The sequence below is a fragment of the Sinohyriopsis cumingii genome, chromosome 12 (genome assembly GCF_028554795.1).
Source record: "Sinohyriopsis cumingii isolate HCF-2022 chromosome 12, ASM2855479v2, whole genome shotgun sequence".
Classification (NCBI taxonomy): Eukaryota; Metazoa; Mollusca; class Bivalvia; order Unionida; family Unionidae; genus Sinohyriopsis; species Sinohyriopsis cumingii.
Window position 1 is genome coordinate 57480721 of NC_142972.1, and position 27378 is coordinate 57508098.

The window sequence follows — 27378 nt, forward strand, 5'->3', positions numbered from 1 at the left end:
CAAGGGACAGGCTTTCTCAAACATCTACATTGACCGAGCCAGAGATTAAAACCCACGCGGACGGTGATGATATGTCAGTGATCCGTAAAGATGAGGCCTTTGACCACTCGATCATCCTGGGCCCCGTTGGATTGTATGAATTACATTGATGGTGATGGGGTGCATGTTGGATATTTTGAACGAATTTAGGTGAAACCGTCGATTTTCGTTTCACTTTCATTTATGTGATGACAGCAGTATTTATGCCTTCAGAAATGTTTTTATTTTAAATGACTTGAAAATATACATTATTTTACCACTATTAAAGGGGCCCCGAGTGGCCGAGTGGTCTAAAGCGCTCTCCGTCACGGATCACTGCCATCTCACCTCTGTCTGCGTAGGTTCGAGTCTCGGGCTCGGCCAATGTGGATATGTGAGAAAGCTTGCCAGTAGCTTCTCGTGGGTCGGTGGTTCTTTCCGGGGTTTTCCCGGGTTCTTCCTCCACCATTAATACTGGCCGCCATGTATGGCCTATCTTGTGCTGAAAAATGGCGTTAAACACTATAACAACAATAACAACCACTATTTAAAAAAATCTCGTTTCATTGAGTGTTTGCTGAAGACGTCATTGAACCATGGGTACATCTTGATTACTAAAGAGCTTGGATTATTGTTCACTTTGCCGCCGTTACATCTAACCATCATGGAAATGTTAAATGAATCATATAGAAACGTTCTTAATAAATATATAATAAATAAATGTTAAAAGCAATAGAATAAAACTGTTGTATTGGTTTTTAACTAGGACAATTTGAACTTTCACGACCACCACCAGTACTACAAATACCCCCACTACTACCTCTCCTTCTCCTACTATTACCACTACTATTTTCGGTACCACTACTACTACTACTTGTGCTGTTGCTGATACCTCTATCATGAGAACCTATCATGAGTCAGTTAAATTACGCATCTAATAACATATACACGTATACAGTTGCTGATATCATTGGCAATACTGGTCCGGCCAAAGTCCTTCTCACGACATACGTGTCAGTTAGTCTAAACGGAAAACATGTTTAGAACGAACATTTTATTCCTTGTTTTCGGTACTGTGTGTCTAGGAAACTTCACTTTAGGGGTCCCTCCCCCACCCGTGTGGCCAGTGAAGTACAGGGTAAGATATGGTTAAGACCTTGAGTAAAATTCAGTTATCAAACCTAGCTGCAGTGAGGGTATGTGTCAATGAAAGGGAGACGAAGTGAAACTAATGATACATATACGTAAAATTAGTGATCACATCCTTTCAAAGCAAGTTAATTGTCATTGTTCATATATGTCCACCAGTGATATATAGATATTGCATTTAAAGGCTTGACGGTTGAACACATAAACTTTACTAAACTCTAATAGGTCGTACGTGAAGTTTTACAAAAATGGTGTCAATCGGGCTTTCTTCATCATATATTATTTTGCTCCTTTTCATCCATCCATTAATCATTCATTCATTCATTCATTCATTCATTCATTCATTCATTTTGAACCAGTAGAATTATAGTTTAAACGTTGTTTCCACCGAATGGTTAATACCCACCAAATGCATCAGCTGATACTGAACTAGTTAGCTATGGAATCGGGGCAGGTCTGAATTAATATTTTGGCTAATAAGGCCATATCCCTCATATTTTGTAGGCCGTCCATTCTATATTGCAGTACCTATTAGAGGGGCCCGAGTGGCCGAGTGGTCTAAAGCGATCTCCGTTCCGGATCACTGCCATCTCACCTCTGTCTACGTGGGTTCGAGTCCAAGGCTCGGCTAGCGTGGGTACGTGGGAAAGCATGCCAGTAGCTTATCGTGGGCCGGTGGTTCTCCCTAGGTTTTTCAGGGTTCTTCCTCCACCAGTTATACTGGCCGCCATGTATAGCCTATCTTGTGCTGAAAAATGACGTTAAACCCTAGAACAACAGCAACAACAAAAGCTCCTATTAGACTAACGCACATAATAACCTTTATCCCTGCCGCGATTGTAAGAGGTACGGTTCACTGAACAGACTTACTGTTATGTGGCGTTCATTGTCATAAACCAACAACAAACAGCGTTTATGTTCTGATTCATCGTCACCACGAAAATTAACACACCACAAGAAAATAGTATAACATAGCGTAGAAAACAAGTTATACACGCGTTTTTGCTTGTGAACTTTCCCATTTATTACTGAAAACCACGTTCAGAAACAGGAAAAAAAACAAGTGTATGATTTTTTATGGATTCAAAAGGGGCAATTTTTTCCAGTTAGTGGGATGGCTAGATTTTAACAAGGATATGCGATATAATATATAAAAAATGAAATAAATAATACATTTTACTTCAGAATATCATATTTGTCTTTTTCTCTTTTTTATAGACATGCGTGAGCGTGGAGACACCGAGAGAGTTTATAAAAGCGGGATGGTACGTTGACGAGGAACAGAGGCGCATTCGCCTTGACAGCTATGGGATTCCAAAGGGTGTGGGAAGTATTTTTGAAGCTTATATTTTACCTGAGTATGTACTTAAAAAGGCTGCATAAAACATTAATATCATGAAACAATCTTCTCCACTAACTTCCTCTGGGAATGTATTTGGTTAGCTTATTAATGTACTGACCAAAAGGCAATGTTTGTTATAGAAAGTGTTAATTCGAAGCATCAGAGTCATAAAATAAGTTTGGTATTATGATTCAACTCAAGCGGAGATCATCTTATCTGCGAAATGCTCAGATTTAATAGTCACCACCAAACAAGCCAAATATTATTTGTTTTTGTCTCCGATTATTTTCTCAAGACCTGGCAAAAAATTATTAGTTTTAAGAAAGGTGGTTGTAAGAGATCCGATTCGAATATAAAATGTATCCGTAAGAAGCTGTGTGTTGGATAGGGTGGGTTGAGGTAAGCGCACAATCGAGGGTATTACCTTTGAGAGAAACGAAGTTTATTTCACCTATTAAAGTAATTCTGTGATCGTCGCTATTCTTGAATTCTCAGTACGATTGGCATTCTTTCACACTGACAGCGAATGTGAGCGTGATTTATAAAAGGGTACGATCTTCAGGAAATAAATCGTGAAGGAAGCCTTGTCCAGAAGGAAACTGAGAATTAAAAACTTTGAAAACGGAAAGAAGAAAATGGATATCCACTATTGCTAGACATTGAGTCAAATATAACAGGGATAAAAACAATAGAAAATACTGTTAGACAATTTTTTTCTCAATCACGGCTGTAAGTTTAAAAGTCCTAAAATAACTTTATACTGAGCTAAAACACCTGACCATACTAATGAAACATTAGTTTTTAAATATTTTGTGTCATTGCCAATGCTAACAATAGTAAGAAAGTGAAATGACAAGCTATGTCTTTATTTCATGTCGATACTCTGCTTAACGCGCATATAAATGTTCAAAGAAACTGGATTGCGGCTATCACATTAAAACGGATGTTATATATGCAAAATATATCGACTACAGTACACTTATTGTGTTATTAAAAGTTACAATTCAAACATTCACCAACACGAACAGCAGAAGACAATAAAAATATACTATAATGTTTCATAAATTCTTTTAATTTGCTCGTACGAGTATTAGTTTCAACATGCTTCTTAATTTATCGGATAGTGTTGTGTCTAATCACGTTCGCCATCACACACACACACACACACACACACACACACACACACACACACATATATATATATATATATATATATATATATATATATATATATATATATATATCACACACGCACATATATATATGTGTGTGTGTGTGTGTGTGTGTGTGTGTGTGTGTGTGTGTGTGTGTGTGTGTGTGTGCAGGAGTGTATGTGTGTTTTCTTTGTCTATGTAATATTAAAACGCCGAAGAAAATCCCTTTTGTCAATGTTTGCTTTCATTGAATGCTAAAGGTATGAACGAATCCATCGCCAGACTGCTCCAATATTACATGCTTGAAGTAGAAGATTTTGACTACGCATGCCCCCAGTTTGGTCCACCATTGTATGAATTCATCTACCACTACGACGAAGGAAGAGCGTACACGTTGTTTCCACAGCCAGATCCCCCGTACAGGAGCTGTACGGTGCAGTATGTATAAACTGTAAAAATGGGGAAAATGTCACTTTTTATTATTTGACGGATATAAATTACCTAAATACGGAAAGTGTTCATCTCGTTATGAAATTCTCATGGTTATGGAAATCTAGCTTTTCTGCAGTTGTTTTGGTTTGGGAGGAAGTGTTTTTTGTGGTTGTGGTTGCGGCGGGTTTGAGATTGGGTACCGCTACATGGATGACGTATAAAGCATAATTGATATGAAATCACAGAGGATCTCGGAATGGTTCCTTGCATCCGTGATCGATTTGTGTCCACTGAAGTGATATATGCCAAGAATGTACGCTACAGTTAAGAATCTTGTGGAACTAAACTATTTGCATTAAATTTTTAAAAATGTAACCAACTAAACCTCAAGTTATGTTTGCTTTAAATTCGATTGTACTTTTTTATGCCAAAGAGGACATAAGTTTGCGATGATTTCCAATCCATGTGAAAGTTAAAAGACTACGTTGTGATCGCTGGAAATCCCACTTCTAGTAAGGCTGCGACGTTTACCAAACTTTCTAAACCATGTCACGCTTTCATTTAATCGACACGATTAAAAACCTTTCTACCGATCTGCAAAGCATTGAAAATGCGTGACTTGGACCTCGCTAAACTTGTAATATGTTACGATTCTGTTTTGAAGACATGTCCTTGCTGAAAATATCTGACAAATTAGGTGAAGTATGGATATGACCATGATGTTATAGTTTTATACTTAAGGTTACTGCATTTTTATGGGAAAATATGAACGAGTTTTTCGGATGGAAATGCTGCAAGACCTTGGGAGTGCAGTCTATCCATCCGACAAATCGAGTTCATATTTTCCCCATACAAATACAGCAACCATTTTATCATACGTTCATTTTTGTTTAACTACGTAAGGCTTAATAATAAAATACATTACAAGAAACAGTGTATTTAATTTATGCTTTATTCAAAAAAAAAACTCACAACCCTAGATTCTTCAATACACAATAACAGTATTCATGCGTACATAGCTCCGCCCAACGACCTTTTAACTTCATAGCGTACCGCGCGCTCAGTCACTCATTTGAGAAAAAAAAATCCCATTTTGCTCCCTCTAAAATTGAAATTTAATGTCATATTACGAATGACTGCGTCATTGAACAAAGTTCCCGGCTGGTCAGGAATGGAGGGATTTAGTTTTTCTGTCAATCCAGCTAAACTCTGATTATCTCCTTCTGGGTGATCTCCGCACGATGTACATGTGACTTGAGGGACTGGCGTTGAAAATAAGCTGCATAACTATTTCTGTTCTGCCATGGATAGTTTGGAATCGTGAGCTGGAAAAATATGAAAGTTTTGAAATTTAAATTCTCAAGAAGATGCTGGATTCAACATTGTTTTTTAGTGAACAATAAATTATTTTCGTTTTGGAGTGCAGTACATTCTACTTTAGAAATGTGATTCCGGTTTCAAAAATGTTGTTGGGATTATAGGCCTTCATATTACAGTACATTTCCGCGATGTGGGTCAGTATTTGGAATCCACGTAATTCTTATTGGCAGAAAGAGCCCACAGAGTACACTTTGAGGAGATTAAAGATGCAAAAAAGCAAATAAATTTATTCTCGTTATTATTTCCAGTTATAGATGACATTTGTATGCCCAGTCACTTGCATGATCTTTGTTGGAGGGACACCAGCTTTCGACAGGGTTGTCAAAGTAGTCTTCCATACTGAATGGTTGGTAATTTTCCCTTGGATTTATGTCCTTTCTGAGACTCGTTTCATCAGAGTTCCAAGCTGGTTAAGCCCCAATGGTCTCGGATAATACCTGCAATTTTTAATATTTTGTCCAGTAAAATATATTTGATATTTTTAATGCATTCATGCAAATCTGTTTTCTTTTATTTTGCAAGGTTGATTGATGCATTTCATTGTGAAAATTGCTTGATATGTGCAGAGTACACAATTTATTATAGATTTTTCCCATATATTTAGTTTACTTTATATAATTTCATTTTTATTTATTATTTATATTGTCTGAAAAAATTAACTACTATTTTTTCTCTCTATTTATATTTTTATTTGAAATAAGGACATTGATTGAATCTTTAGAAATATAATTACCATATCTGGGAAGTTTATGTCAGTTTATGCATTGGAATTTTTGTCAAATAAAAGAGGCTGTCGTCATTCATCATTTCCAAGGGCCTTCGTTTCAAATATTGAAGGTAAAGATGAAAGGGTCTCGCTCCGGTGTTGTTCCGGTGGAAAAAATGCTAGGTATTGTTGATCTGTAGTCATCCTTCTCAGTACCGTCAAAGGTTTTGCTATCCCTCTCAGCATATTGAACATATTTGGTCCGGTAGAATCTGTGAAAATTGATACATCTCCAAACTTAAATTTTCCGTGCTCGTCTCGGCCACTAAATCCAAACATTTTTCCAAAACGTAGATCAGGGAAAATTGCAAAGCAGCTGGCATGTGAGAGCCTTCACCGGCTGAAAATAAAGCTTCTTCATCAATGTGGCTTATCGGCTCTGATGATCTTGCTTTCCTTCCAAAACCAGCCTTTTCGGTTGCATTTTTTTAAAGAATTTAGTGCTTCTTTTGATTTCTGAATTGGACGGTCTCTAAGAGAGACGGGATACCCTTTAGCCTTACGATGACGTTCTATGCTGTTTATTATAGAATCTAAAGAGCATACTCAGAACCATTGGCTTTGCGAATCGTTATACAAAATCTCGGCTAAATACGTGTTTAAATGATCCGGAATAATATTTTCAATGCAGCGTGTCTCACTTTTGTTATACTGCCATCGCTGCACATTTCTCATCACGTTCAGTCGCCTGCTTCGTCGAAAGTTTTTTGGTGATTCTATGAATTCATCCACATTGTCAACTTTGGCATCTCTACTTTCAGATGACTCAAACAGTTAGTTTACTTCATCCACAGACAAATAAAATAATAAAAAATGATGGCGTCTGTGTCCATTGTCTGTTTACAATTGAAAGTAGATCCTTTATGCACGTGAAAGCAATATGAATTTCACGCGAGTTCAATATCGTAAAATATTGCACGATTCTGACTGTAAAGTGAACGCAGACAAAAATGAACATATAATAATGTTAGGATATCTTTAAGATATTAAATGACAACAATAAACTAAATTCACTTCCAAACTTGAAACTGTATTGTTTTGTTGTGTTTTTTTTTTTTTTTTTTTTTTTTTTTTAAATACTTTTGTAAGGATTTGTTAACGAATATGTGTTCGAAGGTAAATAAAATAGTTTAAAGAAATTGGCGTCAGTCTGGAAATCAGTCAGTAAATCAACCTGATGTGCGAAGCTATGTAATGTAAGTTACAATCAATTCTTATCAACTTAGACTATATACATCCAGAAAAAAAAACTTTAGCTTAATATTTGTAAATATGATTGAGTAAATCATGACTGTATAAATGTTACATTTTTATTTTCCTTGTAGAGTCATCACCAACAAATTTCCGAATAGTCCTTTGTTACCAGAGGTAGAGTTTGTTGAAGAGTCCAAGGATAATATAACCAGTTTTTATCATTGGCGAGCGGAATCCTTTCTTTTCACGCTGGATTACCTCTTCCACACCCAAAATGGACTCCCGTACAAGTAAACACAAATCGTCTTCATGCAACAAATACTTTTTAGTCGCAAAAACCGTTTTCATTACTATTTTAAGTAAACATTAAACGTCCTACTAAATGTATATTATTTGAAATTAGATTTCCCGTTAAACGTCCTACTAAACGTATATGTTAGGATCTTTCCATAAGAAGAGAAGATTCTGTTTTCTAGATTTTATATATCCTTATCAGTAATTGTCTGCATATTGTAATTGCTTAGGCTTGTTAGAACCTTCCGGAGAGAGAGAGAGAGAGAGAGAGAGAGAGAGAGAGAGAGAGAGAGAGAGAATTGTTTAGTACATCCTTATTTTTTAGACAAAAGCAATTATCATGAAATTCCTTCCATACATCTTATTTTAGTGCACATTCCGTTGATGCATTTCGTCTTTTATTATTGAAAACTAATACGTGTGAATTATTGCTGATAATAAAAATGATACCAACCATAACAGCAGCTTTGTCCGTAGCTATTCTCAAAGCCATCTGATACAAAGCCTAGACTAGTAATGCAGTTTGAATGGCAGCAATCTAATTCATAACCAGCTATAGAGTAGCATAGCAAAGGTCAAAGGTCAAGATCTAGGTGTTGTTTCTAACGGTATAGAAACGCGGCATATAAGAAGTGTTTTCTGCATCATTTCAATGCAGACGTTTTTACACAGCAGATTCATTTGTTGAAGAAGATTTCAAACATGTTTAAAATACACAAGTTTTCTATATACAATTGTCTGGAAGTTATACAGACAAAGGAAGAACGAAATTATGTAATTTCAGTGACTTATAAGCTTGTGTTTGTTAATGTGTCTCGAATAAGATAATTAAGGGACAATGTCTAACTCCATATTCAGATTCCGTTAACTTTACATTTTCCGTTTTAGGTTGTTCGTCAATGCGGATGAAAATGTGTTCCTCTCTTTTTACGAAGGAGAACTGGATGAAGACACATTCTATCCACCACCAGGGGTTACGTGCAAACCTGCCTAGACAACTGACTCTACCCACATTCTGGATATAATTATGTATGGCTGGTACAGCATTTCGTGTGAACGAATATAACAACGAAAAATAAAGAATGTTTTGAATTAATTGGTTAGATAGCGTTTATGCGTTGGGCTCAAGAGTTTATTAACTTCTCTCTCTCTCTCTCTCTCTCTCTCTCTCTCTCTCTCTCTCTCTCACACACACACACACACACACACACACACGTAAGGATGAAATTTCTTCAGCACAAGTAATAGAAGTTGCTTTCTTCTTTTCTTCTAACCTGCCAGTGTGCAATATGAATATTTTGATAAAGATGACTATTTAGTTTTGACAAGGATCATCAAAAGCTTTCAGAAGACAAGCATTGCCTACATTGATGTACAGGATGTATTACACGTAAGAAAACAAGCATTGCATACATTGAAGTACAGGATGTATTACACGTAAGACAACAAGCATTGCATACAGTGGAAGGACAGGATGTATTACACGTCAGAAGGCAAGCATTACCTGCAGTGGAAGTACAGGATGTATTACACGTAAGACGACAAACGTTGCATACAGTGGAAGGACAGGTGTGTATTACACGTCAGAAGACTAGCATTGCATACAATGGAAGTACAGAATGTATTACACGTAAGAAAACAAGCATTCCATACATTGGAAGTACGTGCTGTATTACACGTCAGAAGCCAAGCATTGCATAAATTGAAAGTACATGTATTACACGTCAGAAGACAAGCATTACCTGCAGTGGAAGTACAGGATGTATTACACGTCAGAAGACAAGCATTACCTGCAGTGGAAGTACAGGATGTATTACACGTCAGAAGACAAGCATTGCATACATTGGAAGTACAGGATGTATTACACGTAAGAAGACAAGCATTGCATACATTGGAAGTATAGGATGTATTACACGTAAGAAGACAAGCATTACCTGCAGTACAAGTACATGATGTATTACACGTCAGAAGGCAAGCATTGCCTGCAGTGGAAGTACAGGATGTATTACACGTCAGAAGGCAAGCATTGCATACAATGGAAGTACAGGATGTATTACACGTAAGAAAACAAGCATTACCTGCAGTGGAAGTACAGGATGTATTACACGTCAGAAGACAAGCATTGCATACATTGGAAGTACAGGATGTATTATTACACGTAAGAAAACAAGCATTGCATACAGTGGAAGTACGTGCTGTATTACACGTCTGAAGGCAAGCATTGCTTGCAGTGGAAGTACAAGATATATTACACGTAAGACGACAAGCATTGCATACATTGGAAGTAGAGGATGTATTACACGTAAGAAAACAAGCATTACCTGCAGTGGAAGTACAGGACGTATTACACGTCAGAAGACTAGCATTGCACACATTGGAAGTACAGGATGTATTACACGTAAGAAAACAAGCATTGCATACAGTGGAAGTACGTGCTGTATTTCACGTCTGAAGGCAAGCATTGCCTGCAGTGGAAGTACAAGATATAACACACGTAAGACGACAAGCATTGCATACATTGGAAGGGGATGTATATACACGTTAGAAGACAAGCATTGCATGCAGTGGACGTACAGGGTGGTGTATTACACGTCAGAAGATAAGCATTGCCTGCAGTGGAAGTACAAGATGTATTTACACGTACGACGACAAGCGTTGCACATATTGGAAGCACATGAAATATTTACACGTCAGAAGACAAGTATTGCATTCAGTGGAAGTACAGGATGTATTATTACACGTCAGAAGACAAGCATTCCATATACTGGAAGTACGTGTTGTATTATACGTCAGAAGGCAAGCATTGCATACATTGGAAATACAGGATGTATTTACACGTCAGAAGGCAAGCATTGCATACATTGAAGAAGTACATTATTTATTGCATACATTGGAAGTATGGGTGTATTACGCGTTAGAAGGCAAGCATTGCATACATTGGAAGTACAGGTGTATTACACATTAGAAGGCAAGCATTGCATACAGTGGAAGGATATGGTGTATATTACACGGCAGAAGGAAAGCATTGCATATAATGGAAGTACAGGTGTATTACATGTCAGTAGGACCGCTCCGGTGGCCTAGTGGTTAGAGCGTCCGCCTTGGATACGGGAGGTCGTGGGTTCGATCCCCGGCCGAGTCATAACAAAGACTTGGCGCTCAACATTAAGAGGTTAGTGTTAGGACTGGTCGGCCTGGTGTCAGGATAATGTGACTGGGTGGGACATCATGCTACATGTCTGAGGCATGATGCCCCAGTGCAACATACAACTATAAACTGCCAAACTGAAGACATCTTAGCGATATGACTGAAAAATTGTTAAAGCTACGTTCAAAATCCAAATCACACACACACACACACACACACACATGTCAGTAGGCACCTGTCGCATACTTTGGAAGTTCAGGGTGTAGTGCATGTCATAATGCAAGCATTCCATAAAATAAATGTACGTGATTACTATACGTTTATTTTCTCAAGTGTACATATATTTTCAAATCTTGCTTAAATTAGTATTGTATCCTCATATTAAAAGTTGGTTAAGATTTGTGGCACATAATGATTGAAAGTCAACTTTGTTTTAAATCAATACAGTGCTATGGAGTGTCAGAACCCGTGTAAGTAAGGCGGCCATAGTTGCCCCTCCACCACCCTCTTTATTCGAAAATTATTAAATTATAGATTGTTGGTTGCTCATCGTTTTACAAATTCACCAAATAATTATGATGATCCATGCTGTTATTTCTGATATACTAAGGTCAAGACAACTGCCACACGCACTTGGGCAAGAAGTGTCCTTTCTCGTGTACAAGTTTGTAGCATAACACTAGAGCGAGAAGTGTCCTTGGCCATAAAGTTTGAGCACAGCATAAGGCTAGAAGTTACCCTTGGCTTGCACAAGATTTTCAATACAATACTTGAGAAGCGTCTCTTGGCATGCACACAATTTTAGCACAACACTTTAGTGAGAAGTGTCCTTTAACAGCCACAGGTTTAGCACAACACTTGCACGAGAAATGTTAGTTGATATGCACAGGGTTTTAGCACAACATTTACCTGAGAAATGTTAGTTGATATGCACAGGGTTTTAGCACAACATTTACCTGAGAAGTGTCGTTTAACATTCACATGGTTTTAGCACTTGTGCGAGATGTGTTCTTTGATGTGCACGGGGTTTAGCAAAACACTTGATCGAGAAGTGTCCATTGACATGCATAGGCTTGTAGCGCAACAATAGATGGAGAAGATTGCTTGCCATACATGGAGTTTTAGCACGTTGAGTGAGAAGTGTTCTTTGACATGCGCAGGCTTTTAGCACATCACTTGAACGAAAAGTGTATATTGACATTCACAGGGCTTTAGCACATCACTTGAACGAAAAGTGTATATTGACATTCACAGGGCTTTAGCACATCACTTGAACGAAAAGTGCATATTGACATCCACAGGGCTTTAGCACATCACTTGAACAAAAAGTGTATATTGACATGCACGGAGTTTTAGCACATCACTTGAACGAAAAGTGTATATTGACATCCACAGGGCTTTAGCACATCACTTGAACGAAAAGTGTATATTGACATCCACAGGGCTTTAGCACATCACTTGAACGAAAAGTGCATATTGACATGCACGGAGTTTTAGCACATCACTTGAACAAAAAGTGCATATTGACATGCACAGGGCTTTAGCACATCACTTGAACGAAAAGTGTATATTGACATAAAGGAGTTTTAGCACATCACTTGAACGAAAAGAGTATATTGACATGCACGGAGTTTTAGCACAACACTTACCTTTTGGGATGCTCCGTGTTTACACAAAGGAGCATTATTGCACATCCCCTTATTCACATTTGTCAACTTCATTGGACACGCTCTCTATGTACACGTTATTGGACATGCCCCTTTTTATTTACGGTTCTAAATGGTATTGGACATGCCCCTATTTATACTTCTCAACGGTATTGGACATGTCCCTTTTTACATGTATTCCCCCATTTACACTTCTCAAAGGTACTGGACATGCCCCTATTTACACTTAGCAGCATCATTGGAGACTCACAAGACTATCGCGTAATCTATTCAGTATTTGCATTTTGGGGGTCGAGGAATTCACCTAAAGTTACAGTAATACAAGGCACGAATGAATGAGTTAAATAAAGATGATCCTAAACACAACTATCTGCCCAATTCTACAAATCTTATATTAATTATAACTATTGTACCAATCATTAATTTTATAATAAAACGCCAGATTTTATGATGCAACATTAGTGGAAAAAAATAAGGCAAGAGGTCCATCCTTAAATTAAGGAGAAAATCTTGAATGCTGCCAACGACAATTCAGAATCAGTTTTTTTTTCCAAACTTGTATAAAGAATAAAGAAATGAGAGTAACAAAGAAACCAAGATAACGTCTTTGTTCTCCAATTACCATAAATGTACACGTGAAATTCAACCATGAAGACAAGAGCCCTCAAGTGGTACACCACACCTTTCCTATTGTAACAGGATCAAATTTAGGGGTATTGAACCTCCGAAAACATGGAAAACAGTTCTGCAGCAGGGGCAGATATTTTTTTCCAGTGCAACATCTGCTACATAGTTACCACCAGGCAAAAACATTTTTTAAATTTCTTATAGATATATTTCGTTTCATTCAAAAGACCACGTGCAATCAGTACACAAATCGTTGGTCATTTCATAAATCAATGGTAATCACTGTTACAAGAAAAGGTCAATGTCTTGTTCAACAAACGCGCATGGTCTCTTCAACGAAAGAAAAATATGTATATATATTTTGGACCTTGCTCATGTATGCTTTTCTCAATCCGTTGTAAAGAAGGTCATCAGTACCGAGACATGTTTCTGATGTGAATGGGTCCTTGGAGTACCAATTTCTGAAATAAAACATTAATTTGTACTTCTCACAACTCTTTTACCTTGACAAGACATCGAGTAAATAGCCCATAGTGATGTTTTCGTTCCGTTTACATGTAACACCTGTGTAACATTTAATTTACAGGAGTGATAATTATAGTTACAAGGAAGCTCTGTCTTGGTCATTAAATGCATGTTTTTGTTTGTTTTTTTAATAATACAAAAATGAGGTGACAAATATATCTTCGAAATAGGTCAAAGTCATTACCTAGTGGTAACTTCGCAATGGATGTTGCACTGGAAAACTGATCTCTCGACGCTACGTAATTGTTTTTCCTGTGTTGCCACCTTATAGGGTGTAGTTGGTTTAATAATTAAACTTACTTTGAACATTCTATAATGCCATATTTGCAAATTTAGTTTTGAGAAAAAGGTTAACATATTTTGCCAATTCGTGCGAGCCCTTGTACTTCCGGTTGTCATGCAATGTGGCGGTTCGTACGTTGATACATGGATTTGAAATGTTAGAATGTGAACAGAAAAGTTTTAGAATTTATCTGTCAATATAATGTTTAGTGTTTAAAGGAGGTGGAGCTGGAAAAGTGTAGTAAAAATGGTACCTTTTCTGAAGTTTAAGTTCAAAACCATTTTTCTCAGAACTGAAATTTATGAAAAAAACAAACAAAACAAAAAGAAAAAGAAATTTTCTTTCTTTTTATTGTTAGGCTGAAGCATCATAAGTTCTGAAAAACACATAAAACACATTATATATTGACTAATTAATATTTTGCGTGGGACAACAATATCTCGCCTTGAGACTGTTATAACGCATGGAATACGCTTGTCTGAAGTAATAACACGAATCTTGACACTGTTTACGCTATGATGTTTTATGATTGATCTGATGACGCCGGGCAGACAAAAGGGATTATCAAGGTGTGCTTTCATCTGTATATGTTTGTCGACAAGCCATCGCATCACGTTCAGGGCCATATCTTGTGTATTTGCCTTCCACTGACATTTTATGAGGAAAGTTCAGAACATATATCATTTTAAAGCTAAGACAATGTTAATTTTCATTGCCATTTGTCTCATAGTGGTCAAAGTTATTTGTCAATGCCAAATGTCAGACTATATTCGTAATGACATTAACTCTATTTCAATAGCACTTATGCTGAAGTAAACAAATCTATAAATTGAAATATTTGTGTAAAATATAACGTACAATGTAAGAAAAACCAAACTGTAACATGTACGTTGACTTCCACTGGTATTAGAATGCCTATAGCGGTATGTATGACTATGGTTTTATCTTTCTATCCATGTGGTAACATTTAATTACTACGCAGTTACTTAGGCTGTACTTCAAGACATTTTTGCAAAGAGTTATTTTGAAGACAGAAAAGAAATTTACTGATTATAAGGTCAAAAGGTTAAAGGTTCTTATGACATCTGCCTGATGCCTCGATGTCGACTGATTATGGATTCATCGGCTCTTAACAGCTATAATGCTCACGTACATACAAAAACGTTTCTCGACTTCAAGGTCTTAAGGTAAAAGGTCAACATAAACGAAGAATCAGATAAACATTTCAAGATCAATTCTCGGATCCCACTGCCTTTATCTTCACTAAAATCGAAGAGTAGGATTTCTGTGTGGTGTAAGAGTTGAAATGGCTTACTGGGTTGCTTCACACCAGCATGTCATACCTGCATTATGTTGTGTAACATTTTACACCGTAAGCTGAAAGATACCCAATACTTTTCAAGCTGGAAAGTTAAAAGTCAAAATCAATGGGACTATTGAAGATCTCAATTGCACTGCTTTAAAATCGACGGTATCAGCAGTTACACGCATAACCCACAAAATAATTCATACATTATCTCCCGTACTAAATCAGTACTTTTAATTCGATATTGTACCTAATTTTGTATTTCTTTTTTAAATTTCACATTCGACGAAATTAATTATTGCTGGATGTATGAATACTCATTCCTTATGGCACTCTTTGTCAAATCATGAAATCACATAAATATAATTTCTACATGCACAGAGTATCTCAACTATCTGTTACATTTTTACAACCATGTATGGAGTACGAGTCATGTCAACATGTCAACCTCAGTCAACGTGCTAATTTTACATTTATCATCTTTTCCAAAAATACAAGTTTTGCTGACTAGCTCATTACTCATACTACAGTACATTGCAATCATTTAATCATGCAAGAGTCAAAAGAGTATAATATCTGGCAGGATAACTTAAATCTTTACACCAGAGTATAATATTTGGAAGGCAATATACTACTGCACGCAATACTCAAAAGAGTGTATAATATTTCGAGGGGTGACACAATCTTTACATCATGCACATTTTTCCTGGCAAGTTTTGTTCAAATCCTCCAAGGAGAAATATAATCTATATCTCATTTTACTTTCTACTAAATATACTCCAAGCATTTGTTTGTAGAAAAATGTAGATTTTGTTGTTGTTGTTGTTGTGGGGTTTAACGCCATTTTTCAGCACGATGGGCTATACATGGCGGCCAGTATTAATGGTGGAGGAAGAACCCGGAAAACCCCGGAAAGAACCACCGACCCACGAGAAGCTACTGGCAAGCTTTCTCACATGCCCACATTGGCTGAATCTTAGACTCGAACCGCCGCAGACAGAGGTGAGATGGCAGTGATCCGTAACGAAGAGCGCTTTAGACCACTTGGGAAAAATGTAGAGTTTTAGAAGTTATATATGAATTTCTTTATTGCCTCTGTAGCAGATGTAGACACTTCTATATGACTGTCGTGGCTTTGTTAGTTTAACATCATTTTTCATCACATTATGGCGGCCAGTAAATTTAGTGGAGAAGGATGCGGGAAAAAACCCACCAACCCACGTGAAACTCTTGGCAAGCTTTTTTACATATCCACACTCTCACCTCTGTCTGCGGCGGTTCGAGTCTAAGATTCAGCCAATGTGGGCATGTGAGAAAGCCTGCCAGTAGCTTCTCGTGGGTCGGTGGTTCTTTCCGGGGTTTTCCGGGTTCTTCCTCCACCATTAATACTGGCCGCCATGTATAGCCTATCGTGCTGAAAAATGGCGTTAAACCCCACAACAACAACAACATATCCACACTGTCCGAGCCGAGACTCGAACCAACGCAGACAGAGGTGAGATGCGACGTATCTTTAAAGGCGCGAGTCTTACGCCACTCGGTCATCTGGGATCAAATTTCTATATGAGGAAAGCTTGGATTAAGAAATTTGATCCCGAGACGCATAAACTTCTACAATGGTAATTTTATAATGCTATAAAGGTTATCAGTTATGTCTAATAAGAAAACACAAGTAACCATATGCTTTATGGTAGGGTCTTTAGTACCAATAGAGAATTAAGATGAGTACCTAAACATGCAAGTCCCATACATTGTAGACGTGTTTACATGTAGTGCATAAGACCAAAAGCTAAAATATTAATATCTAAATTAAGCACCAGGTGGCATCGTTATGTGCTTCTTGTCATGTTCTTTGCAATAGATTAACTTTTCAGTCTGTGGTGCTTGATGTTTGGCGGGTGCCATTTGTCAAGTATTTTATTTTAGCAACAGAGAGCTGATTTAAACCCCTGATAACAGTGCCAGGATTCCTTTCCTGGATTACTGTGGTATTAAGTTTGTCAGGGAGTTCACTAAGTGCAGACTCTGGACAACTTCCACTATTGTGGCATTCCCACCACTGGCATCTCTATGCAGTTATTTGCATAAATCTTTGCTCTTTGGTTTTGTTGTTGTTGTTGTAGGGTTTGACACCATTTTTCAGCACACGATAGGCTATACATGGCGGCCAGTATTAATGGTTGAGGAAGAACCCGGGAAATCCCCAGAAAGAACCACCGACCCTCGAGAAGCTACTGGCAAGCTTTCTCACATACCCACATTAGTCTTTGGTTTTGTACGAAATCTATTTGTAATATGACTGAGTAACTGATGTTTTCAAAAATTTTAATTTATTTAATATCAATTCTGAATGGTTTACCAGTATATGTAGTAGCACCTGTCCTTGAGTAGTACACATATCTATTAAAGCCTGTATCTATTCTAACATTTATCATGCTTCTGTGTTACTATTACATACTATTACTATACAGTATTTCCTATACCTTCCTGATTTATATTTTCCCTAAATGCAGAAAAATGTAAGTTTGTATCCCAGGGGATTTATGTAAAAGACCCTGGGATAGGTTCATATCCCTATCTGTATTTTACTTTTGGTGGTGTGTATGGTGCATATCGACATGCAGCCTTGATGTGCCCCAATGTGTGGCATTTAAAGCACCTTGCATTTTGGAATCCACAATCTAATGCTTTATGGTGGTCCTCACCTCTGTAACACTGGTGTCTTTCTTCCCAGTTTCTGCTTCCTTGCTCCTCGTTTCCTTCTGTATGGCATCATGAGAATTATTTTTGAGCCGAAATTCTTGCATTTCTAGTTTTGATTTTGCAATCTCTCCTTCAAACTTTTCTGAATTTACTGCCACCACGAATGATCCATGATTCCATACTTCTGTATATCCTCCAGTACTTTTGCCTCCTTAGCCAACACGAATGATCAAACACTTGGATCCAGTCCATTTATTGCTATGTCAAAGATTTCCGAAGTCCTCTGGAAGTGAATAAAACCAGATTTCTGCTTCCACAGATGCACTTAATGCCAGGTGTGGTGCTTTTTCTTCCTCTTTCAGATGTTTTGATTTTGCCAAAGCCAAATTAACTACTGCTCATATCTAATATACTCAATCTAAAGTTCTGTCCATCTCTCCTATTTACGTTTAGCAACATGGTTTCTTGATATTGTTGTCCACTCAGAATATCTATGTATCAGTCCCTTATATCCCCCATCATACTATATCATTGAGTCAAGTTCCCATTTTGTATTTCAAACTTGCATCTTGTTCTCATTCTTCTGGCTATTCTCTTGTATCTATCACTATATATACTATAGCATGATCCCACACCCACTTGTATCTATCACTGTATATAGTATAGCATGATCCCACATCCACTTGTATCAATCACTGTATATAGTATAGCATGATCCCACATCCACTTGTATCTATCACTGTATATAGTATAGCATAATCCCACATCCACTTGTATCTATCACTGTATATAGTATAGCATAATCCCACATCCACTTGTATCTATCACTGTATATACAATAGCATAATCCCACACCCACTTGTATCTATCACTGTATATCGTATAGCATAATCCCACACCCACTTGTATCTATCACTATATATACTATAGCATAATCCCACACCCAATATCAATTGACTCATTGTCACCATACAGTTGGGATACAGAATTTGAGTGGCAAACCATTAGCAGCATTTGAACCTGTCTCTATGGATTTCGTACATACAATCCTGATGAAGAGTGCACCAAAGTCATGTGAACTTGATCCAATTCCAATATCACTGCTGCTTGAGTGTTTAGATCCAGTATTGCCTTTACTAACTGATGTTATTAATACCTTTCTCTCAAAAGGGGAATTCCCATCACTTGTATCTATCACTAAATATACTATAACATAATCCCACACCCACTGGTATCTATCACTGTACACAGTATAGCATAATCCCACATCCACTTGTATCTATCACTGTATATACAATAGCATAATCCCACACCCACTTGTATCTAACACTGTATATATTATAGCATAATCCCACACCACTGGTATCTATAACTGTATATAGTATAGCATAATCCCACACCCACTTATATCTATCACTGTATATAGTATAGCACAATTCCACACCCACTTGTATCTATCACTGTATATAGTATAGCACAATTCCACACCCACTTGTATCTATCACTATATATACTATAGCATAATCCCACACCCACTTGTATCTATCACTTATATATACTATAGCATAATACTACACCCACTTGTATCTATCACTTATATATACTATAGCATAATTCCACACCCACTTATATCTATCACTAAATATACTATAGCATAATCCCACACCCACTTGTATCTATCACTTACATATACTATAGCATAATTCTACACCCACTTGTATCTATCACTTATATATACTATAGCATAATTCCACACGCACTTATATCTATCACTAAATATACTATAGCATAATTCCACACCTACCTGTATCACTGTATATACTATAGCATAATCCCACAACCACTTGTATCTATCACTATATATACTACAGTCCTACCTGTTTATGTCGACATCCTCGGGCCCGAGGAAATATTGTCGACATAGGTGGATGTCAAGGTAAGTGGGGGGGGGGTTGGGGGTTGGAAAAAAATACAAGTTAATTCGTCAGTAAGGGGTGACCTGTCGTTAGTGAGTAGCACTTACACTTTGAGAAAACAATCAATGGAAATTGTGAGTACAAGAAGACAAAACCAGTGTGAAATACACTTGCATATTAACAAATTACATTTTGGTTACCTTTATGAAATAAAATCCACAATAAAATATTGCATTGGTCACATCCTGATATGAAAAACATTCACTATGATATTCAATGTCAGCATTAACACATGGTTGCATAGCTGTTATTTACATGCTTCAAGTACATGTCCTTAAACTGGCCTACATTTTGGTCAGTCTGTTCCCGTCTTATTTAGGCTACCAAGGGGATGGAGCTATTCACAGGGAAATGAAACCCTGTCAACAAGTTGGCTAAAACAGTACATGTATTTAGTTTTCAGAAGTCATCGAGAAAAGTACATAAAAGCGAACAAGAGATATGTGGCTGATATGATTAATGAAGGCATAATATTGTATACATTGACACATGCTAAATAAAGTTAAAAAGGAAACTGTCACAGCACAATAAACTTGTTTTAATCACCGATCACTTTGGAAAATGTAAGAATCAATCAGATTTCATTGCTTTTATTTAAGTTGCCACAAGAGGCCAACTTTATAGGACCAAACAAAAGCCTGTTTTTTTTTCTGACTGTGACATTAAAGCCTGGCGGCAAGATCAATTAATTGTTGAATAAAGTACAGTATGGAGATGGCCGTTTGCCGACATAAATGATTGGGCGGGAAAATTGAAGCCTGTCGGCAAGATCAACTAATTGTTGAACAAAGTATGGATTGGAACTGGCAGCTTGTCGACTTAATGATTAGAAAACAAAAGATTTGTTTAAACTGGGACCAACAGCTTCTGTCGACATGTACGTTTATTTTTTATCTCGACGTTGACATAAGCATGACAAATTTGGTAGTAATAGTAGACCAAGGGACCGGAACTTTGCTTTTTTGTTGAAATAGGTGGCTTGTCAACATAATTGATATCGATATAAGTGAGTAGGACTGTATAGCATAATTCCACACCTACTTTCCCCACATACATAATACGATTGGCAAACCATTATTATATAAAAGACAGCCCCCTTCCTCACAGATAATACCATAACTAAATGGTGCTGAAACAGCAGGAATATGACCCAGTTATCCAGATATGTCATGATGCTGACCTAGTTACCCTGATTTGTCACGGTCTTCATCCACATTCATCCCATGTATTCCTATGTTTTCCAAATTCTCATACCCAACATACTGCAAGTCAATCACCTGATATTGGTACTGATATTCTGTTATTTCCTGTCTTTTCAAACTTGTATATTTTAATTTTATCCAATACTAAAAAAATCTCTTTGGTCATAGAAACTAAGACTTAAGAATATAGAGATATATGGACATACAGACTTATGGACACAGAGATATATAGATGAACTGCAACAAAACAATACATCCCCATAAGTGGGGCATAATTATTTTCTGTTCAGAACATGTAAGATATAAAATTCATGAAAACAGCAAAATTTTACTGAATTTCTTTATTCTGAAATAACTGAATGTTATTCAAAATGTTATTCAAATCCACTCAAGCAGCATCATAACAGACAAAAAATTGAACACGATATCTTGACACTAAATTTTAAATCACTGACACCATCACCACTACTGACACCAATATCACCAACACTGAAAATGTTATACCTGTGTCTTGATATCTGCTTATTCAAACAAGATGAAAATGCAGCAACCACATTCAACATTTTATCTACATGCCATAGTAAGTAAACAGCCCTATGTTTGCACAAACAGGGCTTTCCTTATCAGCCGGGAGCCAGGTGATTTACCTGGCTACTTTTACTTTACACCTGACTACTTAAAAAAACAACCTGTTATCCCCATTAGGGGAGGTCACCCAGAGCCCCACCAACTTTAGCAACTCACCCTCCAACTTTAAATCTAATGGACAGCCCTGCATAAAGAGAGTCACTTTATGTATTAATGCTTGCATGCCTCAGGTGAGAAGCAGCTGTTCAAATCTGTCTAGAATATTATAAATTTTGTAAGAAGTTTCCACCATGCAAGCCTGGTGAATCATTACCAAATAAATTTGTTGATTAAGTCAGTATCTCATAAATGCATCACGTATTTACTGATGCAATCATACTGGAAGAAAGGATGAACCACCAGAGTGAAGAGTTAACAAGCAAAAAGGGAAAAAATTCTTCAATTACCAAAATACAGATGATGGAAAAAAACAGTTGCCACTGGTGTGTTCTCATGATAATAAGCTTAAAAATGTATTAAACATACCCTGATTAATGTGTTAAATGCACAGAAAGTGCATTATGTCGAATGTGATAAAACATAAACAGCCTCTCATAGATTGTGCAATGTTCTGGGATGTGTTGTGAAAACAAAGTAAAACTACATAACATGCATATGCAACAGAAAACAATTATATAAAAATGATATATTAATTTGATCAGATCAAACCCTGAAATATAAAGTTCATATAAATAACATGATAAAATTGCCTATACAGCATAAAAATTAAATCAGAATAAACTTCTGAAACTCTGATCACAGATACCTAAGAAAGATTTCTGTGGTAAGAATGTTGAGTACACATTTCACATATATTGTACAGTGTCTAACCAATAGTGTATAGAATAAATCTTGGCATCCTGATGCTGAAATGTCTACTTTTTTGCATACACCATACAATAATGATTTTTATTCAGCTCTAAAAGAATAATTAAAGTTTAAAAAATACTGTTTGTTTCTTAAGAATTTATAATTTGAAAAAACCTTAATATGATTGGAGTCCTTTGTACCTTAAAGTACTGGACATTTAATTAAGATTTTTATATACTGATGGTTACAATGCATCACAAATTACAAACAATACATTTTCTAAAATCCAAACTTTCACTCACACAAAATCAATTGTATTGAGCTGTGTCCTCAAAAAAGACAATAACTATAAATGCAAATCATCTAATTGACAGTTGATCAACTATAATGGGGTCCAATCACTACTTACTAACAACATCATTGGACATATTAGTAGTATCTGATAATTTAGCAGATGGAATTAGACTTTGTAAAATCTTAAAATAACATGAATTGTCTAGTAATATATGCACATTACAGCAAAGCTAGTGCATTCTATGATTTTGTTTCCCATAGGTAGCATAGAGTGGCCTCCCTCTGGTAGCTCTCTAATTTTCAGGCTGATATACAATACCACCAGGACCAGCTAGTGAAGTTTTTCCCATCAGATCCAAGTCTATCTGTCTGGCAGCTTGCCGTCCCTCTGCTATGGCCCAAACCACTAGAGACTGACCACGCCTACAGTCTGAAAGTAAGTATATAATATACATGAATGCCTACAACAATATCAAGCAAGAAGAACAAGAAAAATGTAAGATAGCTGCACTAGAAATAATAGAAAAACAAAAAGAATAAACAACAGACAAGATCAATTTCATTCATTATACTCTAAATCCATCAAGACATTTTTTTTCGAAACAAATTTGAGTTACTGTCAATGTAAATGTTCTATGACTATATGTATATGTGTACTTCCAATGGAAGAGTATTCAAAATGATACAATTCTGTTGTAACTTTGTTTAATAACCAACTCAAGTTTTATAAAAGTTTCCTTTCACACAAACAAGGGTATACCTTTGCATAAGAGATTGTTTCAAGTTGTGAAATAAAAGGACTGGTCCTAATACAACAACCAATTTCAATGTTATTATAATTTGATTTATTAAATGTAGTTTGAGCAACACACTAGTCTGAGCAACATACAATGCATCCTTCTCTGGCTTTCTGATAGGCCCCATCTTTGGCCACTATGCAGACTTTGCTGATGTCATTGCCAGCCAGCATATGTTAATAAGCTAGTAAGTAAATTTAGTCAATCAGATGAATGGGTTGTCAGTAGTGTTGACATTCATACAGCAACTGGTACACCCATACAGATGTGTTCTTTTCAATGTGGATGCTGTATTTAACTTGAAACCATCCACCTGCCCACCACAACTACTTCATACATTGGAACAATTCCTGAATAGCACCCAGTTCCAGCTCTGTTCTGGGCCATTGCCAAATTTCATTCATTCACAACTTCACTTTTGCCCCCCTCCCACATTTGTGTCAGTATTTAAATGCTTAAATGTACTCAAATATTATCCCCATTTACTTCACATCTGCCTCCTACAGTGCATGTATGGAGTATTGACTGCCGTTTTTTATTACAGCAATCTTCAGGATCAGACTTATCAAGTTTCAGTTATCAGTGTTCCTATATATGTTGTATCAGCCCCTTGCAGCTCCACACATATGTGTCGGACCATGCTGTCTCTCCTGCTTTGAGGTATTCAGAGCAAGGCTGGTGCAGTGTGCTCTCACAAGATTTGCTCACATTATGACAATAAAGTTTTAATGAACTTATTGCCTTGTGTGTTGTTTAAACAATTAATTAATGAGACAGCCTGAAAGAATTAATGAGACAGCCTGAAAGTTCAACTAGTGCAATGTATTCTTTGATAATACAAAACTAAAAAAAAACATTACAGTACATACAAAAATCCCTGCATTCCCATAGAAGAATACCTACAAAACTTGAAAACTAAAACTGCACAAGACAGCTACAAACATTCTGTACATTAAAGCATGAGCAACACTAAGCAATAAGTAAATTTTCACTTCTTCTTTTTCTTATTATTACTGGTAACAGACCTATCCTGACTGATACATACCTCCTGCTGCATACAGTTTTGGGATGCTGGTAGAGTAACGATTCCTGGGAGTTTCAATGTTACCACGGGGGTCCAGTTTCACAGACAGCTCCTCAACAATCTTTCTCTCTGGTCCAACAAATCCCATAGCAAGGAGAACAATGTCACACTTGTACACCTTCTCCGAGCCTACAAGAAAATTAAAAGCTATGTATGTAAATAATCAGTTTAATGGCACATCAGCACAATCATGGCTACATAAAGCTGATTAAAACTTTGATGAATGAAAAGGTGAAAATTGCAAAAAACTTAAGATAAAAAATACAGCACCAGAGGTAAAGCTGCTACAATTCTGTAAGAGATAAAGGTTATAAAATTCCCAGGGTCACTTTTATTTGTTTTACAGGAACTGCATTCCCTGAAAAAATACAAGATTTTCATTGGTGGTACATCATCATAAAGCATTGTAACAGAGTTCACATCAAAAACTTCTGCTCACGGTGTGAAAGTTGATACGCTCATCAATATTTCACCTGATATATTATCTTTGGTGTCATCAGATATGTTATCTTGGGATCTAATCTTTTCACAAACAGGTGCCTGCAGTTTGTGCTACTGATCCCTGATGCAGATGCCAGTAAATGCTCTTTTCATTCGGTTGGGACACTGGATGAACTCTCATCCAGATGGGACAGGATCTAGGGATACAAAAGCATTCCAAATGTTCTGATTCTGAGAAATGATTTTAAAATATGTAGAACCAGACCTGCAAGGTGGTTCCGAATGTTCCTCTTAGGTGAAACTGGTCCTGAGTCAACAATTTACTCATTCTATCAGAAAGAGAGGAACTCAAACACTTGAAGAACCTCTGCTTTAAATTAATGTGGCCAGTTTTACATGCTGGTACAAGGACCATAACATCATCACCTACCAATTTAGCAAATGGCCAATTTCCTTTACGTTCTCTTCAGGAAGAAATTGGCATAGATGTAAAGTTATGAAATCTTCAAATATCATGAGAAAATGGATACAGGCCATGACAAGGCTCTCTCTGACTTGTTGGCCATTTTTGGTGTGAACTGACTAGCAGGCCCTGATCACTGTGAGAAAACAGAGTCAGTTCCCAAACTGAACCAATTATGTTTGCTCACAAGGCTCAATGCCTTTAAGACTGCTCCGGTGGCCTAGAGATTAGAGCATCTGCCTCAGATGCGGAAGGTCATGGGTTTGATCCTCGGCCAAGTCATACCAAAGACTTACAAAAAAAATGGCACTAATAGCTGCCTCGCTTGGCACTCAACATTAAGAGGTTAGTGTTAGAACTGGTCAACCTGGTGTCAGGATAATATGACTGGGTGAGACATCATGTTACATGTCTGCAGCATGATGCCACAGTGCTAGACATTGCTATAAACTGTCACACTGCAGACATTGTAGCAATATGACTAAATAATTTTTAAAGCTACATTAAAAATCCAAATCACACACGCACACTCAATTCCTTTATGTAACGACTGTAGGTTCTCAGAGTAAATGGATTTGAACGAAGACAAGCGAATGTCCCATTGTTGAGTAAGACAAGCACTATGTCTCATTAATCCCACAAAGCCATCAGGGTATTTGCAATAGTATGGCAAGCTGCCTCATTAACAAGTATCGCAATACAACATTTACAAGCCTGATTGTTGCCTGCTACCTCTGCAAGTTGGAAGATTAAAGTGAAGCCAACCAACTTTGATGCTGTCTGGTACACTTGACAGCCTATCTCACAGAAATGCAACGCATACATGTATAGCTTTGCCCTGACTTGGAATGTCTATAGTCTGACTATACACATGGTTCCCAATGCTTTTCTAAATATAAATTTCCAGGTCATTTCCAGTTTTTTTCCAGGATGAAATTAATTTTTTCAAGGTTAATATATGACCATTACTGAATGGAATTAAAGAACATTTTGCATTATAAAACATGCATTTTCCAAATCTGAAAATGTTTCTCTTTCAAGACTCTCCAAAACATATGTCGGAGAAGATGATCATGTACAAAACCACAAAAGGAGTCACACAAAACAAATCTGACTATATTCCTATAAACTGGTATTTAAAGCCATTTCAATGTACATAATACAAATTCTAAATTTACTTTGCTGACCTACATTATGTTTCTACATGGAAACAACATAATGAGCATAAATTATTTTGTTTCCTTTCAATCCTTTAATTCTAAAGAATTCAAGAGTAATATATGTACATGTTAAACATTTCCTATCACGGTATGAACAATACCCAATAAATGCAAAGTATCAGAATCTTATCTTGTAGCGAAAAAAGTTTAACCCTGAAATTATGTGTCAATAAAATCTCAAAACTTTTAACCCACCTAAAGTCCTTAAGACCATTTGGTTAAAATTTCTATCATTTAAAGACATTTACAAAAGGGTTGATTTAAATTTTGACAAAAGACCTTCTAAATGATATATTGTTGAATAAACAAGGCCTGAATTTTCTGCAAAATCAACTTGTCTTCTTGTAGTTCAATAAACCAGTCCCCAAACCTGTATTGATACATGCACTCTTATCGTTTCTTAATATATAATAAAAGGGATGACAATTTCCCTTTTCTCCTGCATTCCATTTTATTATAAGATCTGAAACCAATGC

The 27378-nt window shown here is 36.7% G+C and overlaps 2 protein-coding genes across 5 annotated transcripts in view; one reads left to right on the forward strand and one right to left on the reverse strand.

Moving 5' to 3' along the window:
* Nucleotides 1–980: 980 nt before the first annotated feature.
* Nucleotides 981–8825, forward strand: LOC149786525 (uncharacterized). Its single transcript, XM_089977027.1, has 5 exons — nt 981–1156; nt 2386–2488; nt 3924–4101; nt 7567–7725; nt 8618–8825. The coding sequence occupies exons 1-5, from the start codon at nt 1055–1057 to the stop codon at nt 8721–8723; spliced, it is 648 nt and encodes a 215-aa protein (XP_089833153.1). The 5' UTR covers nt 981–1054; the 3' UTR covers nt 8724–8825.
* Nucleotides 8826–21489: 12664 nt separating this feature from the next.
* LOC149786526 (uncharacterized) overlaps nt 21490–27378 on the reverse strand; it is a 222868-nt gene continuing 216979 nt past the window's right edge. For all 4 annotated transcript variants that reach the window (XM_089977028.1, XM_089977029.1, XM_089977030.1 and 1 more), the window contains 2 exons: nt 24740–24907; nt 21490–23327 (listed from right to left, as the gene is read on the reverse strand). In XM_089977028.1, coding sequence (XP_089833154.1) covers nt 23191–23327; nt 24740–24907 — 305 coding nt within the window. In that variant the 3' untranslated portion in view covers nt 21490–23190. The remainder of the gene's footprint in view (nt 23328–24739; nt 24908–27378) is intronic.